The sequence below is a fragment of the Aptenodytes patagonicus genome, chromosome 6, assembly GCF_965638725.1.
Source record: "Aptenodytes patagonicus chromosome 6, bAptPat1.pri.cur, whole genome shotgun sequence".
Lineage (NCBI taxonomy): Eukaryota > Metazoa > Chordata > Aves > Sphenisciformes > Spheniscidae > Aptenodytes > Aptenodytes patagonicus.
Genome location: NC_134954.1, coordinates 15,452,171 through 15,467,837, shown reverse-complemented (window position 1 = coordinate 15,467,837; position 15,667 = coordinate 15,452,171). Strand labels below are relative to the sequence as shown.

Sequence of the window (15,667 nt, the reverse complement as noted above, 5' to 3'; positions counted from 1 at the left end):
ATTTTTGACGAAGGCCTGACTGATCTATTTGTATTAACAAGGTTCATGGGCACCGCTTGATTCACTGGTTTATCTTTTTACCTGTTCTTGCTTGCTTTTGTGAAGAAGAAAAGCTGTGGGTAGCTTAGTGGTGAGATGGAAAAGTTTCTTCTCTTTTTGTAAGTTGATTTAAGTTTACATCAGCCTTTGGAGAGTGAGATTAGTTCAGATTTTGCCTCTCTGCTCAAACACTGCTGCTTTTGGAATTGCCTTTGTTTTCCCTAGGGTCATCCAATTAACAGTTGTCTTAAGCAAAATGTTAGTTATTGGGACAATATTGTCTACCTAAGCGAATCTGTTGTTTTAGATTTGGTTTACTATTCAAACCATCTACCTTGAAACATCTTGTTTAGACTGATGCTGGGAAAACTGGACCTAGAATATATTTGTGTCCCTGCCAACCTCTGTTATTGTGACCCCAAGCAGCATGTGGAGTCAAACCACAGACTCCACAGATGGGATATTTAGAAATGAAAGGTCAATTAATAACCAATACTGAAATAATAACCTGTAGAAAAGAGCTGTCTTCATGGAGAAAGAATTTCTGACACCAAGTTGTAGTTTTGTACACAGTAGAAGTCATGCATGCTTCTGTCACAGAATCATGCTGATAGTTTCCATGGAAATAGATACTTTCTTCTACCTTCATTGATCAGTTATTGATACAGGAATTTCTCCTTCTGAAGTCAGAATGCCAAAGGGATTTTGGACAAAGATGGAGCATCTGGTACAGAGTAGTTTGCATGATCTGAAAATCCTTATCTCCTGAGTAATTGCTTTGTACAGTAGCTATTCATTGTTTTGGAACAATGAATGAATCCTGCTTGGTTCCTTTAAATAATGTTTAAAACTTAGCAGCGCATCACTGTGACTAAGGAATAGTGGAATAGATTTCACAGACTCCTCACAGTAAATTATGTATACTGACTGACCTGCTTTCTTAAACGCATACAGGATATGAATGAAGAATAATGTGCTTGGAAGTTCAGGGACTTGAACCATTCAAATAAAGCTACACCTCCATGTTTAGCCCAGCAGCCACTACTAGCAATGAGATATTGAGAACTTTTTCATGACAGATTGTATAAAACTCTGTCAGGTAGTAATAGCCATCTACCGGCATTTAACAATACTTGTGTTGTTCATAAGTTCAGTTTAATAAAGGTGTAGTTACATGCATCAGATGACTTCCTTATCAAGCAATTCATAGCACGTATTAGGATTTGAAACAGCTTTTACTGCTTTTGTTCTTTCTTGTATTGAAGATTTATTTAGGAAAAAAAAAAATCAAGTATAGATATTTTCTCCATTCCCTCACTCTGGGCATACAAATCTGTTTTATCGGTTTGGGTGTGTGCTTTTTGTTTGGTGTCTTCCCCCCCCGATAATACTGGTATACATACAGATAGTACTTTGTCATCCAGAGAGTTGTACTGACATTTACAATAAATATAATTGCATAGGATTTCAGACCTTCAGCATTTTCAAGTGCTTCTGCTTTGTGTCTATAAAATCAATTATTCATTTTATTTTTATTCTTTCACCTTTTTTTCCCCTCCTACATGCAAAGAAGTTCTGTAGCTTTCTGGGTCTTTGGAATTCATCCAAAGTTTTTGGGAGTTGTTGCCTGTAAAAGCATTAATGAGAGATCTGCAGTGGTCCAGCACAGTCTATATTTAGCTAAACTGTTCTGCAACTGTTGATGGGGAAAGTATGCTAGGTACTCTATAAATATTCATGGTACTGTGGAGCTAAAATCTTTCACCACAGGAGTTTAGTGTGGAAATGGCAGCAGTTTTCTTGGACCCACTTTAACATTAAAAACAGGCTGAAAGCCTAAAGGGTTATCAGCTAGGACTTGATTCTCTGTTTAGAGCTTTGCTATTTCTTCTGTTATTTTTTCTTGTCCTTGAGGTGGAAAGGGTTTAGAGGGCAAGATCTGATCCTCTTCTATAGACTGTCACACATGGCATGTTTCTCTTCTTCCTGCTCAAATGGTTGCATAAAAAGTGTATAGATGGAAACAAGGCTTGATTCCAAACTCATTGCATTATACATCAGGGCAAATGTGCCACCTTGCCGTATTCTTGCTTCTGACATAGAAAGAAGCCTGGTATATAGTAATTTGAGCTAGTTTATACATTTCTTTCCCCAGTCCTAGCTTTGATGCAAGGCAGCTGAGGACACTGAAGTGATATATAACCCAAGATTCAGAAATCCCTAGAACTTCTCTTTGTTCAAGCAATACTGAGACTCTGTCTCTTTATGAGAGCCTTTAAAGAGCATCTTAGCCTAATGTGGTTACTGGTGTACTGCCAGAAATTCAAAAAGCATGAAAATTGAGAATCTGCTTCTGATTTCAGTGGGTCTAGGAATACCTTACCCTGGTGAAACCAAGAATAAAATTTTGCTCTTTCACTGTGTGTTTTAAATGCCTTCCATTTCATGCTGCTTTTTCTATTTTTATATTGGTATGGTAGCGCAACTGTAGTAAAGAATGAGATTGGCTGAGTATTTAACAGCCTCTGACATATCCTAAAGGCTACGCTTTTGCTTGGATTGTCTTGGCAATTATTTGGTCTCATGGAGAATGAGGGCAAATCTGAGTAAAAGATTCTGACCCTTTCAAAAGTGTTATTTAAAAGGGATAATAGCTAGTGTTATCTTGAGGATGCAATTTGGGGTGATTGGGGAGGCTTCTTAAATTGGTACAGACGGTGAGAAAGTCGAAACTAGGACTCTCCTGGAAGCTAGAGATTTTCTGATTTAGGGTAGTTTCGTACTCATGTAACTGAATGGCTAAAGGCAGTATGTTCTGGTCCTTCAACATGACCAACACCTGCAAATTGCAAATTCATGTCTGTTCTTAACAACCTATCTGGGAATGCCTGCTGCACACATTAGTTGTTCTCTGCTTGATTCTGTAGAGATCTCTGGAAAAGTTTTGACCTGAGTAAAGCTGTTAGCTGATATACCAAAGTGCTTCAATGCCCATGTACTTTTACGTGGAACAGGGTTCTGAAAGGAATGTCAAATGTTAAAAAACAGTGTAGGCATTTAGCCTTTCTGAAAACTACTAACCTTTAGCAAACCTTCAGTAATCTCTTTTAACTTGCAAATGCCATAGAAAAATCAGATAGAGTGAACGCTGTAGGAACTATGTCATCAAACATATTCTAAAACCCCCAAATCATGTTTCAGGACCCTTTCCATTTTTATTACAATGGAAAACTGGATGAAACTGAAACTATCATGTCTCCAGTGGCAGAAATGGGCCGTAGATAGATCTAGTGGAGTGACTTTGGGATATTTGGTCCAGGAATGAATAAAAATCCTTCTTTAAAAGGTTTCTCTTTCTTTTATTTAGCCTCAACACAATGGAATATCTCCCCGAATGTTTAAAGCATTTATAAGTAAAGGCCACCCAGAATTTTCCTCTAATAGACAACAAGACGCACAAGAATTTTTCCTACATCTTATAAATCTAGTAGAGGTGAGAAAATCTGAATTACTGCTTCTTTTCCTGATTATATTAGACAATGAGGGCAGAGCTGTTATGAGTGGCTCTTTTTTTTAATTATATTCTTTTTAGCCTTGGATATGTAGAAAATGGCACTAATTTAAATGGATTTTAGTTTAGAAACATTTGTTTCTTTAATTCTCCCTTCTCTTTACTTCAGACTATTGCATGACCACACACAGGGCCAATGCCGCTGATAGCGACTGCAAGAGATATAGAAAGGTCAAGCATCACTGTACAAGATACAAGATTTATAAACATATGTGACTGTCCTTTTAAATTGCTGTTTGTTTTATGATTACATGCTATCCATTTCTTTATCATATTGAAGTCTGTCTTGCAATATTAATGAATTGGGTATTATTATTATTATTATTATTATTATTATTATTATTATTATTATTATTATTATTCCAAATTTATATCATCGTTGGGAGCAAACTAATTACCATGTCCAGTTCTTCTACAAATCCCAGCTGTATGTCATTGAATCATAATAGGAGGAAGGACTCCCCTGCTGAAAGCAAAGTGACTATTTGTCAGTTGAATATTTCTGTATAAAATGTTAGTTCCACTGAGCTCCAGCTCAATGCTGTGTGTAAAAGAATCAGTACTGTGAATTTTAATGCTGTCTTTCTGAGAAGGAAATTTACAAATACATGCAGTTTTGATTTAAAGCATTTCTTTCTTGTCCATCCTTCCTCCCTCTTTTTCCCATTTTCCCCAAGAATTGAGTGTGTTTATTCATGCGTTACAGTCTAGATGAAGTTATTTACATTTGCATGCATAATGTTCCACATCCCAAAACGCATGTACTGATTACAGGGTGGTTAAAGACATTTTTCTGTTTTTTGCCTGATAACAGACATTAACATGAACAATAAAGAGGAGGTATATTATTTGTATGACATTCCCATCTGGATAATGAACTACAAGTTGCTTGTTCTGTTTCAGTGCAGATTCGGAGTGGTAAGAGCAATTCTATTTGCTGAAAGGATCCTCCATGTTATTTACCTCAGCTTTCTATCTTTATTATAACCTGCCACCTTCCTACCTTCTTCTGTTCACCTTGACTTAGTCAGATTCATTAGGTACATATTCTGCAAGTGACTATGTGTAGAAAGATTCTGCTGTGTATGCAGCAGACATTGTGGACTTCAGTGGGATTCTCTGTGGGTGCAAAAGTTCTGCATGCAACAAAATGCAAGCTGAGCTGTCAGATCTGGGTGCAAGATTGGCATCTTTGTGCTTGCCATAAAACAACCAGCAGCCTTTGGGTTCTCTGATCACTTTAATGTTTGACACTTAAATGATTGGATCTAATATTCCTTTCAGAGGAACCCTGTAGGTTCAGAAAACCCTAGTGATGTTTTCCGGTTCCTGGTGGAAGAACGCACACAATGCTGCCAGTCCAGAAAGGTCCGCTACACAGAGAGGGTGGACTATATCATGCAGTTACCTGTTGCCATGGAGGCAGCAACGAACAAAGGTAAAGAAAGAAACTGGTCCATTGGCTGACCTTCTGGTGACTCTCTCAACCATGAGGGATTGAAGTTCTCACTTCCATGTGGTCTCTTTGTATGGATAGAATGGTTCAAGGTCTTGTGGCAAATCAAACCAATGAACTGATCAGGGGAAAGTTACTTGGCTTGGTTTTCTTTAAAGGAGATTTTAAACACACATCAGCTTGTGGCTTTACTGTCCCTGATTATATTTTTAGGGAAGAAGGATTCTACCTGGATACTCTTGGCAAGTTTTCAGACAGATTTCTTCTCAGACTGTGGGACCACCATTAAGTGTCACCACTCAGGAATATATCACCAAGAATGGTAGCAGTTTGTATGATAAAGATGTCAGAGATTTGTGATTTACAGCCTTAACCTGGATTTGACCCAGGGATGTGCCACACCACTTGTAATACAATTTATTTACCCTTGTTTTTTGTGCGTGTGTGTGCCCAAAGATCCCCATTAGGAATGGATTTCCTTTGTCCTGGACAGTGAACCAGTATATAAAAACTTCTTAATGCTAAAAAAGGAACTGAACATACTAGCTAATGAATATCTTGTAAAAACAAACACACACACACATACACACACAAAAAAACCCAAATCAACTTTGTGTTGGTTAGCAGCAGATTATAAGATCTAATGTGATAATAGAGAATAGGGGTATAAGATAGCTTGTCATCTATAAAGCCAAAATACAGGATTTGGATATCCTGGGCTTGAGGAGAGGAGGGAAGGAAGGTGAAATGGGGGACGTTGATTTAATATACAGGAATGATATTTTCATGCCTGGGGGCTGCCTGGGAAAGCATACTTGTTTTTAAAGGAGAAAATGGCTGAGGAGGCTGGAAGACTTGGGAGCAGGAGGGAGTTAATGACAAATCTTGGTTGTGCCTGCAATCAATGGTGAAGAGTCTTGCAGACTAAGATAATAAGTCATAGAATAATTTAGGTTGGAAAAGACCTTTATGAATATCAAGTGCAGCTGTAAACCTAACACTGCCAAGTCCACCACTAAACCATGTCCCTAAGCGCCGCATCTACTCGTCTTTTAAATACCTCCAGGGATGGTGACTCCACCACTTCCCTGGGCAGCCTGGTCCAATGCTTGACAACCCTTTCGGTGAAGAGATTTTTTCCTAATATCCAATCTAAACCTCCGCTGGTGCAACTTGAGGCCATTTCCTCTCGTCCTATCACTAGTTACTTGGGAGAAGAGACCGACACCCCCCTCGCTACAACCTCCTTTCAGGTAGTTGTAGAGAGCGATGAGGTCTCCCCTCAGCCTCCTTTTCTCCAGGCTAAACAAACCCAGTTCCCTCAGCCGCTCCTCATAAGACTTGTTCTCCAGACCCCTCACCAGCCTCGTTGCCCTTCTCTGGACACGCTCCAGCACCTCGATGTCCTTCTTGTAGTGAGGGGTCCAAAACTGAACACAGTATTTGAGGTGTGGTCTCACCAGTGCTGAGTACAGGGGGACAATCACTTCCCTAGTCCTGCTAATGTGTGCTTGAGGTAAATAAATGTATGCTTGAGGTGGAAGTGAAGGGGACATCACAGGAACACTAGAAGGGGGATGTGCCTCTGGTTTCCTTTATAATCTCAAAATTTAAAATATTTTAAAGTCAGAATGAACTATTCTGGTTATTTGATCAGATCCTTTGAAATAACACAAGACAGAATTCTACCTACTGTTTGTCACCTAGCCCACAACTCCTTGAACTGGATGATGTATTTTAAAAAGACCATTTTGATTTGAAAATATAAGTTTTGGAGAACTTTGCATTCTTTGTTCATCAGTTTCAGTGATGATTCTGTTGCTTATAAAAGAGCATGTTATTTCCACATAATGGCTCAGGAGGTATATTAGTTTATGAATTTATCATATCACGCTGTTCAACTTGCCAGTGTCAGGACTCTCGAGCTCATACATAATCCTGTCCTGTCTAGAAAGTCAGATGACACAGATAGACAGCAATAATTTTCCAAAGTCAGATTGAGCTGATAAAGTGGTATTTGGTGTTACTATTAACACAGGATTCTGTCTGTCATGGCAAGGTTTTAATTGCCTGTTGCCCACTATTTCCAGTTCTGTGTTTTCACCATGAACAGAAACCTTCAAAAAAGAGATGTGGTTGTAAGTGTAGCTCCTGACCGGAATGCATACAAAAAGATTTGATGTCTAGTTAAAGCCATGTAAAAGTTTTATTGATAAGTAGGTTTTTGTATTTCTAAAACTTGCAAAAATAAGACTGGTGAGGGACTTCATAACCACAACAATCTTTATTTAGCTTTTAGTGTCATGTATATTTCTCAGATGAATTAATTGCCTATGAATTGAAGAGGCGAGAAGCAGAAGCTGCAAGGAGAGCTCCACCAGAGCTTGTCCGTGCCAAGATCCCATTTAGTGCGTGTCTGCAGGCCTTTTCTGAACCAAATAATGTAGAGGATTTCTGGAGCAGTGCCCTTCAAGCAAAATCTGCAGGAGTTAAGTGAGTGTGTGTCTGGCTGCCTATTAAAAACCTATATCGTAGTGCTCTGTGCTTATCCCGCTTGGACGTGATGCAGAGAGAAGTAGACAAAGACATAGTGGGCTTTGGCATTGTATTAGTGCTGGGGCTTATAAATGTAATGTGCAGATCAAGCCTGACGAGTTGTAATGACCAACTGAGCAGGAAATAAATTGTTCTCAACTGTCAAACTTCAAGAGGTGATGCAGTCTGGTTGTTAAGAGCTTGAACTTCAAATGCTTGTAGCTTAATTGTCTGCCCACGTTTTAAAATTGCATCCTGTGTATTAACTAGTGATAGAGCTCTGTACTGTGTAGTAGGAGATACAGTCTGGATCTCTGTGCTTAGTCTGATGTCTTGATTTGACTAAAAATGTTGAAGGGCATTGTGTGGCAACAAAACAGGGTGAAGTAAACGAAGTTGGTGTTTCTTGTGAGAAAGTTCTTTAGATGGGTGGAAATTTTTCCATTTGTGAAGTGCTATGCTGAAAACTTTGGGTTTATGTTGTTATGTTTTATGTTTATTTCTTGTTTGTGTTTGGATTTCAACACATCATCTTTGTATGCTACAGTGTTTGGTTGCATCTGTTAAGTTTGCTGTCACTTACATGGGGCCATGATACAAGATGGACATATAAAAGAAGGAACCCATCTTCTGTGTTTATAGTCAGGTGGATAAAAGAACCAAGAACATTTGGGGCTTAAAAAAGCATTAAGAAGTAGTAAGACGGAAGGTAGAGATCAGTGCAATTTTCAAGGGCCGTATTTCTTGCTGAGAACAAGAGTTAGTCTCTTATCCAGTTCCATTTCTATGTCAGCAGCAAGGAGTGGTTGAAAATTGGGCTCTGCAACTGGTTTGCTGTGGCTAGGTACCTTCTGTTTTTAGATCACTTAACATATCAATGACTCATTGCTGTCTTAGCGTACAGTTTCACTGACATTGTATTGAAAATTGGGAGACAAGTGCACATGGTGGAGAAAAATGTGGCAGAAATCTAAAAGGTTTTTTGTATTAACTGTGAATATGTTGGAAGAACATTCTAGTCTTTTAAATAGATCCAGGGTTAATTTGTAATTCAGCTGTTCTTCATCCCCTAGGTCTTTAAAAGCATTGAAAGATGAAGAATAATTTGCTATTTAAAATTCAAAAGTTTCGTGCTGCAGATGATAAAGTTACTAAAATTGCAAGGTGGTGCTAACAATAATTTAGAAAGTAGTTATTTATAGTATGGTAGGAAGGCCTTACATTTATGATGCATTTACTGTATTTTATCCAGAGAGTTAGGTGAATTAGAAGAAAGGATGCCATGTGTGAATGGAAGGTAAAGGGAAGGATGCAGGAGATTAAATGTGGGGAAAATGGGAGCATAGAGGAGGAGAATGGTGGTACATATAATGTTACATTGTGTTCAAGATTAAACTTTTTCTTTTTGCTAAGTGGGCAAATATCAGGGATCCCCTTAAACTCAAGAGTCATTCTCTATTTTGATAAAGATCATAGTAGCTCAAAAACAATATCGTGTAGGTTTTTTTATATAGCACTTTTCATGTGAAAAACTACAAATGACGGCTTTTTTACCTTTGCTTGATGAAATGCTTTATAAGTGGACTGATACCTCATGGACAATGCTACTGTTACTAGAAAGGGAGTGAAAAAAACGCAGATTTAATTGTTACTCCATTCTGTCCAACCTGTGTTTTAAGCCCATGCCCTGAAGTTCTAGCTAATATGTCATTCAAAATTTATTTCCTGACATTCAACTTCAGAACAACTTGAGTAAGCAAGTTTAATATTACTTGTAGTTGTTTTCTATAATCTTCCTACAAGCGGAGTTGGGCTGATGTTCAGGATATGAATGCATGGAAAGCTACTACCATACTTCTCCACTGTACTTGAAAACATTTTTTTGACATCTATGTTTATAAAATCCATCACTATTCATCTCACTCAGGGCTAAAGTTACTCATCGCAGTGTGCATGAGGTACTGAAATCTGTGCTGCTTGTGATTTTTGTTGCCTTGTTTCACTGACTTGTATTTCTTGTGCTTCCCAGGACTTCTCGTTTTGCCTCGTTTCCTGAGTACTTAGTGGTGCAGATAAAGAAATTCACCTTTGGCCTTGATTGGGTACCCAAAAAGCTTGGTATGTGACTTTTACATTTACCTTTTTCTCATTCTATCCAAGATAACCTATAAGTTGTACACGTTTTGGTGTATAATGAGGACCTGGCTTGAGTCTCAAATTTATACTGTGAAGATCCCAATTGAATCTTCTTTTCTTTTATGACAAATTAAACCAATCCATCAGGTCTGTGGAGTTAAAATACAGTTTCATAGAGTCTGACCTCCTAGTTAAATTGTGCTTTAGTGTTCGGAATTTATCAAATAACCATTTTCAGGAGGAGAATCCTGGCTGTGTTTGTAGCTTGAGTACCAGAGTCCCCTCCCTGAAGGGGTAGGTTGCACCATGAGGTCATTTTGCTGGATTCATAAGCTTAGCCTGTTTCTCTGCTTTTGTAGATGTTTCTATAGACATGCCAGATTTCCTAGATATCAGCCACCTTCGGGCCAGGGGTCTCCAGCCAGGAGAAGAGGAACTTCCAGACATTGCTCCTCCCATTATCATTCCTGATGACCCAAAAGGTACTTACTGACTACTTCTCTCTTGATTCTCTCCTGTATTCCCCTTTCCCTCTAGCACGTACTGATTCTCCTTAAGCTTCACCTTTTGGAGCTATGGACAAAAAAGCAGCTCTGTGCTTCTGTAACTGAAGACTGTTTCTTTTACGCTAAAGTTCAGAAAGAATATTAGAATATCCTCCTTCCTTGTTCCCTGGGTTTCTCTGGAGAATGAAATGGTTTATAGCAAGTGAAATCATATTTTTATAGTGTGACCTTTAGACCCAGGTTGTTGCAATTTCTTCCAGATGACTTAAGTTTGGGTGCCTCAGTATTTAATAGGAAACTAGTAATGTAACTACTGTCATAACAATTGCCCCGTTTGCTTGGATATTTATAATAGTGGTGGTATAATATCAAGATGTACGCATGTGAAAAGTAGCTAGTACCTGAAATTGTGTGTCAGAGCAAAGGCTATGGCAAAATTCAGTTCTCTAAAGGTTTTAATTTTGTCCCTTATCTGTGGGTTCCTTCCCAAGGCCTATCCTTTTTTATCCTCTTGCTCAATGTACTGACCTAGTTTTAATGTAAGTGCATGGGTGATGGTACCTTATTGATAACAAAATAGATTCTTGCTTAAGTCAGTTTAGGTCAGCCATCAGCTATATTTCCTACTGGTTTATAGTACCAATGACACTTTGCTCTGAGTTGAGTTAGGGAAATTACTGGGCAGAAATCCCTGGTCTAATTCATGGCAAAAACGTCAGGGATGTAAGGATGAACATGCCCTGCCTGTATGAGGTCAAATGTTTCTATGACTTTAAAAACATGGAATTGTTGTTCACATATGAATCTACTTAGCCTTCATATAAGTCCTCTTCCCTGTTTTTTCCTTTCTCAATTTTCAGATCATATGACGAACCATTTTGTGGAGTGTACGTATCTCATTTTTCTGAGACTGGTATTTTAGCTGCTTAAAAAATTGTCATGTTTTTTCTCAGCTAATGGATTCTCTGTCCTCACAGAGATGCATGGAGTATTGCCCTGCATGCTTCTAAATAACAGCTGATTTTTGTACTTGTTCAGCATTTACTTGCATGTGTGCAGGACTCTTTAAGAGTCTGTAGTAGCATCAGTGTAGCCAGACTATGAGCTGCCCCTCTATCTGCTGCTCATCAGCAGGATCTTGCAGTTCTGGGGGTCACAGCTACTTGATCCTGGCTCCCTCTGGACTCTGATCTCAGCTGAAGCTGTCAGGCCCTGTCATTCAGAGGTGGAGTTCAACTGGAGACTGCCAGATCCAGCAGCCGTTGTTTCTCTCACCTGCAAGATCCTGCCTTTAAGAGAGGTGATTGCTTTTGGCTGCCATCTCTAGCTAAGCTCAGCACCTAACTTCTTCACCCCTTGAAATCCAGTGGTGAGTCTTTTAATAAATAAAGCCCTGTAGGAATTCATCAAGGTATAAGGATCTATGTAGATTACTGAGACAAAAGATTACCAGTAATCCATAGCAAATATAATATAATGCTTTGTACAAGGCTGTTTTCTAATGGGTGTGGGTTTACTGCAGTACTAAAACAAATACGAGAGATATGTATTGTAATATGTGGCACCATGAATAACAATAAGAAATACTATGCAATGGATGAAATTAGACTTTTATGTTTTAGAAGGTCCTTTCTTGTAGCTCTAGATATTGATGAGTCTTCAGTTATGCAACTGGCAGAGATGGGTTTTCCTTTGGAAGCATGTCGGAAAGCTGTGTACTATACAGGCAACCTGGGTGCTGAAGTCGCTTTCAACTGGATCATCGCACACATGGAAGAACCAGGTCAGTGACTGGAAGGTGTAAGTTAAACTCAACTCCTAGTTGTGTATTTTGGCAGTTAGTAGAAATTCTATAATGTGTGACAGAAACAATGGCCCCCTTCCCCACCCCAGGAAGCCTGGAGGTGTGAGTGAATTTTCCTAAGCTGTTCCTGGGATATGCAGATCTTGACCCTTATGTGGCATCCTCTGCCTAGAATAAGACAACAAACCTAAGCTACACCAGCAGTATGGTCTCCTGTCCTCACTGATGGTGTGGGCCAGCTCTCTTTTCCACCCTTTGGTTAGGTCCGTGCTGCTAAGGGGGAAGCTGACTTGTGATCAAGTGTAAGTACAAAGAATCCTGTGGTCCAGATGCTTTTCTTCCATATCAGCCTTCTCTAGCTCAGGCTAGAGTATTCACGCTGTACTTAGAACTTGGGCTGTCTACTGATGGACAGGGCTTCTAGATGTTCTCTACTTCCTGTGTTTCATCCATGCAAAGTCTGGATCCATGATTCAGCACTGAGTACACCTGAGCACTCCCTTGCCAGGAAATTCCAGATTTGGTTGAGTTCACATTTCACTGTGGGCTTTTGTGTAAATGGGCAATGCGTTTTACTTGTGCTTAACTGATATATTTCAGCTATGGAATCAGTTCATTTTACATCTATACGTATATCAGCTGGGTTGTCTACTATTCTGGTGTCGTCATTGCTTCCATACCAATCTTTGCTACTTTCCTGCAGTTGTTTTACTTCTGTGATGTGCCAAGTTGTTCCAGCCTGCTCAGTATGAGTTTGTCCACCTAGATATTTTGTAATGTGCATGTTCATCTTGTTTTTAAGGCTTTCCGCACATCTAAGTCCCAACTGGGCCAGTGAAATGAACTTACATTGATTTCAGGACTGCTTTTGAGGTCCTGTTCGTTTGTTTGTGTTTTGTTGTTGACTTTCCAGTTCAATGGGGCAAAAGAAGGAACTGATGAATGTTTGTTTGTTCCAGACTTTGCTGAGCCATTGGTCACACCTGCATTTGGAGAAGTTGCTTCCAGTGGAGCAGCTGCGTTTGGAATTGTTGGGCTAGATAACCAACCTCCCGAAGAGATGGTTGCAATTATCATTTCCATGGGCTTCCAAAGGAATCTATCAATTCAAGCGCTGAAGGCAACGGTGAGTTCCATGAGTTATCGGTAGCACTTGGGCTTCATTTCATATTATGTGTTTTGTACATGTGCATGCTCAGATGCCTTTGAAACGTGTATAAAAATGCAGTTAGTGGATGATGCACATAGAACTATTCTGGCAAAGTGTTTGATGCCTGACTTGTCTGGGTTAGAGTGGGGAAGGTGGTTTGTGTGTTTCACTTGAATGTTAAAATGTGGAGGAAAGTGAGGAAAACTTAGCTTCTTTTACCATCTATTGAGAAACAACCTGGGTGCCTAAAGACTATGAATCTTCAAGATGAGAACCTGGGGGCCATGGGCGTTAACTGTGGGAGGAAATCTTTTCCATCTGTCAAGCTTCTGCAGAGTGCTTGTTGAATACTATTTCGATGGAGGTAGAGTATGTATTTTACAAGATTTTAAGTGCTGTCGAACACGATCCTTACTCTGTTCAAAGACTGAGTGGTAGCATGATGCTAGAGAATGTATTAAAGGCTGCTCTTTTGCTTGTTTGACCTGCAGAACAATAATTTGGAGCGTGCACTGGAATGGATCTTCAGCCACCCTGAACTCGAGGAAGAAAGTGAGCCTGCTTTGGACATGATGAATATGGAGAACAATGCTAATGCCAATATCCTTGCAGAGACAGGGTCGGAGGGACCCAGGATCAAAGATGGGTCTGGAAGTAAGTTCTTCAGCTTAGAACTGGCTATCATGTTGTTGCGTCACACCTACACCACTTGTAGAACTCTTTTCTGTTTTGAAAGTAGTTATCGTGGTTTTTTGGACATGATCCAGACAATTTACTTCCAGTCTTGCTTCTGGGGCTGAGTCCAATTCTGTGGGACTGTTTGGTGGGCTGTGTTTGCTCAGAAAACTCTTTCGCTGGACTCACTGAATAACCTGAGTCCAAGTTTCATGTTGCCACAGCATATAAGTCTTTCCTGGCCTAGCTTTACTTTTTGTTTTGTTGCTATAAGACAAAAAGACAAAGAAAACCTAGAATGTTTAAATTTTCAGAGGCTGAGCATCCTAAAGATAACGCTGCTGTTACAGACCACCTGAGTTTCTGTCCTCCTGTGGTCTGATGGGAGATTTGATAATCCCTTCGACCAAGTTCCTTGTTCTAAATATGGCAGGTATAACTGTTATCCTGCGTGTACTGCTTTGCTATTTTCTTTTGTTTTTTTCTTTGAGATCCTCAGTCATACTACTGCTAAATAAACCACAAGATGGGGCTAATGTACAGCAGTCAAAGTTGTGAAGTAGGCAAAGAACCTATTGTAAGTGTAAAAGCACTAGAGTACAAAAGCTCAGCGGTGGTTCTAACATAAGGATATAACGTTTTTTGAAGGGTCTTTAGTGACCAATTCTAATAACTGTAGTCTGTTCTAAACTTGTACCTCTGATCTTGACTGTAATGGTCTTATAAAAAAAAAATTAACAGCCAATTTGATTTTTTGTTTCTGTGGTTGCTGTTATTGTATAAGAACATTCATTTCTTTGTTTTGTAACATTATAAAGACCAATCTTAAGTCTCTTGGAGACATGGGAAACATTGATTATCGTTAGGTTAAAAAAAAAAAAAAGATTTGGAATAATTATTTTTTGTGGTACTTAGCCTTTATAGACTGAGACCATTTACTGAGTGCCTGAAATCCTGATAACCAACATGATACTGTAAAATGGCTCCAGAAAGCCCTCTCCACCAAAATCCAGGCCCCTGTCCTTATGCAATATCCTGAAAGAAGGTACCCTTTTACTTTTGGTGGTAATTTGGGTGAATGGCATGAATGGGTGGGGAGCAAGAACCAATGCTGAGTTCTCCAGAGACATTAAGCACAAAAATTGTCCTCGTATTGAAGGAAGAGGTTTCTTTCCTGTCCTCTCTTTTGTGGGCTGCTGAAATATAAACTTCTGGTTTTTGTTTGATTTATAGGGGATCTGTGATCACACTTATAGCTAACTTGTGTGCAGAATGAACTCCGTATCTGGCACTTTCTGTGGTGCTCTCTGTGAACTAGGAATGGATCTGCCGTTTTCCCTTTCCTAGTAGGGGCTGTGATCACAGCCCTGCTGTATGTGCACAGATCTATGTGGGTTTGATTTGAATTGGTTTGATGTTTGACAGTGAATCTGACCGCTAGTTAAAGCGAGAATATGCTGCAGTCTTAACAGAAACTGTGTTTGGGGATGCAGAGTCTGAGTTAGGAGTGCTTAGCGCTTCTCCAGTATTAGAAAGAAAGTTTCCCCTGGAGTCATATTGCAATGTTAGCAATAGAAGACTTATGCTCCCATTCGTATTTCTTAAACAGGATACGAGCTGTTTGGGTTCATCAGCCACATGGGAACATCCACAATGAGTGGCCACTATGTTTGTCATATCAAAAAAGAAGGAAGGTGAGTGGAATTGGGAGAGACACACAAGGATGAGCAAACGTTTTCTTTGAAGCATGCATCTGTACAGAGCAGGATGTGTATTCATGGCAGACAAAGCATGC

At 39.4% G+C, this 15,667-nt stretch overlaps 1 protein-coding gene across 1 annotated transcript in view; it reads left to right on the top strand.

Moving 5' to 3' along the window:
• The window catches only part of USP13 (ubiquitin specific peptidase 13), a 56,193-nt gene that overhangs the window by 35,880 nt on the left and 4,646 nt on the right, over positions 1-15,667 (top strand). Inside the window, exons 11-20 of the mRNA XM_076341320.1 lie at positions 3,407-3,532; positions 4,895-5,048; positions 7,385-7,559; positions 9,631-9,719; positions 10,097-10,219; positions 11,104-11,130; positions 11,883-12,026; positions 13,007-13,173; positions 13,689-13,851; positions 15,482-15,566. Coding sequence (XP_076197435.1) covers positions 3,407-3,532; positions 4,895-5,048; positions 7,385-7,559; positions 9,631-9,719; positions 10,097-10,219; positions 11,104-11,130; positions 11,883-12,026; positions 13,007-13,173; positions 13,689-13,851; positions 15,482-15,566 — 1,253 coding nt within the window. The remainder of the gene's footprint in view (positions 1-3,406; positions 3,533-4,894; positions 5,049-7,384; positions 7,560-9,630; positions 9,720-10,096; positions 10,220-11,103; positions 11,131-11,882; positions 12,027-13,006; positions 13,174-13,688; positions 13,852-15,481; positions 15,567-15,667) is intronic.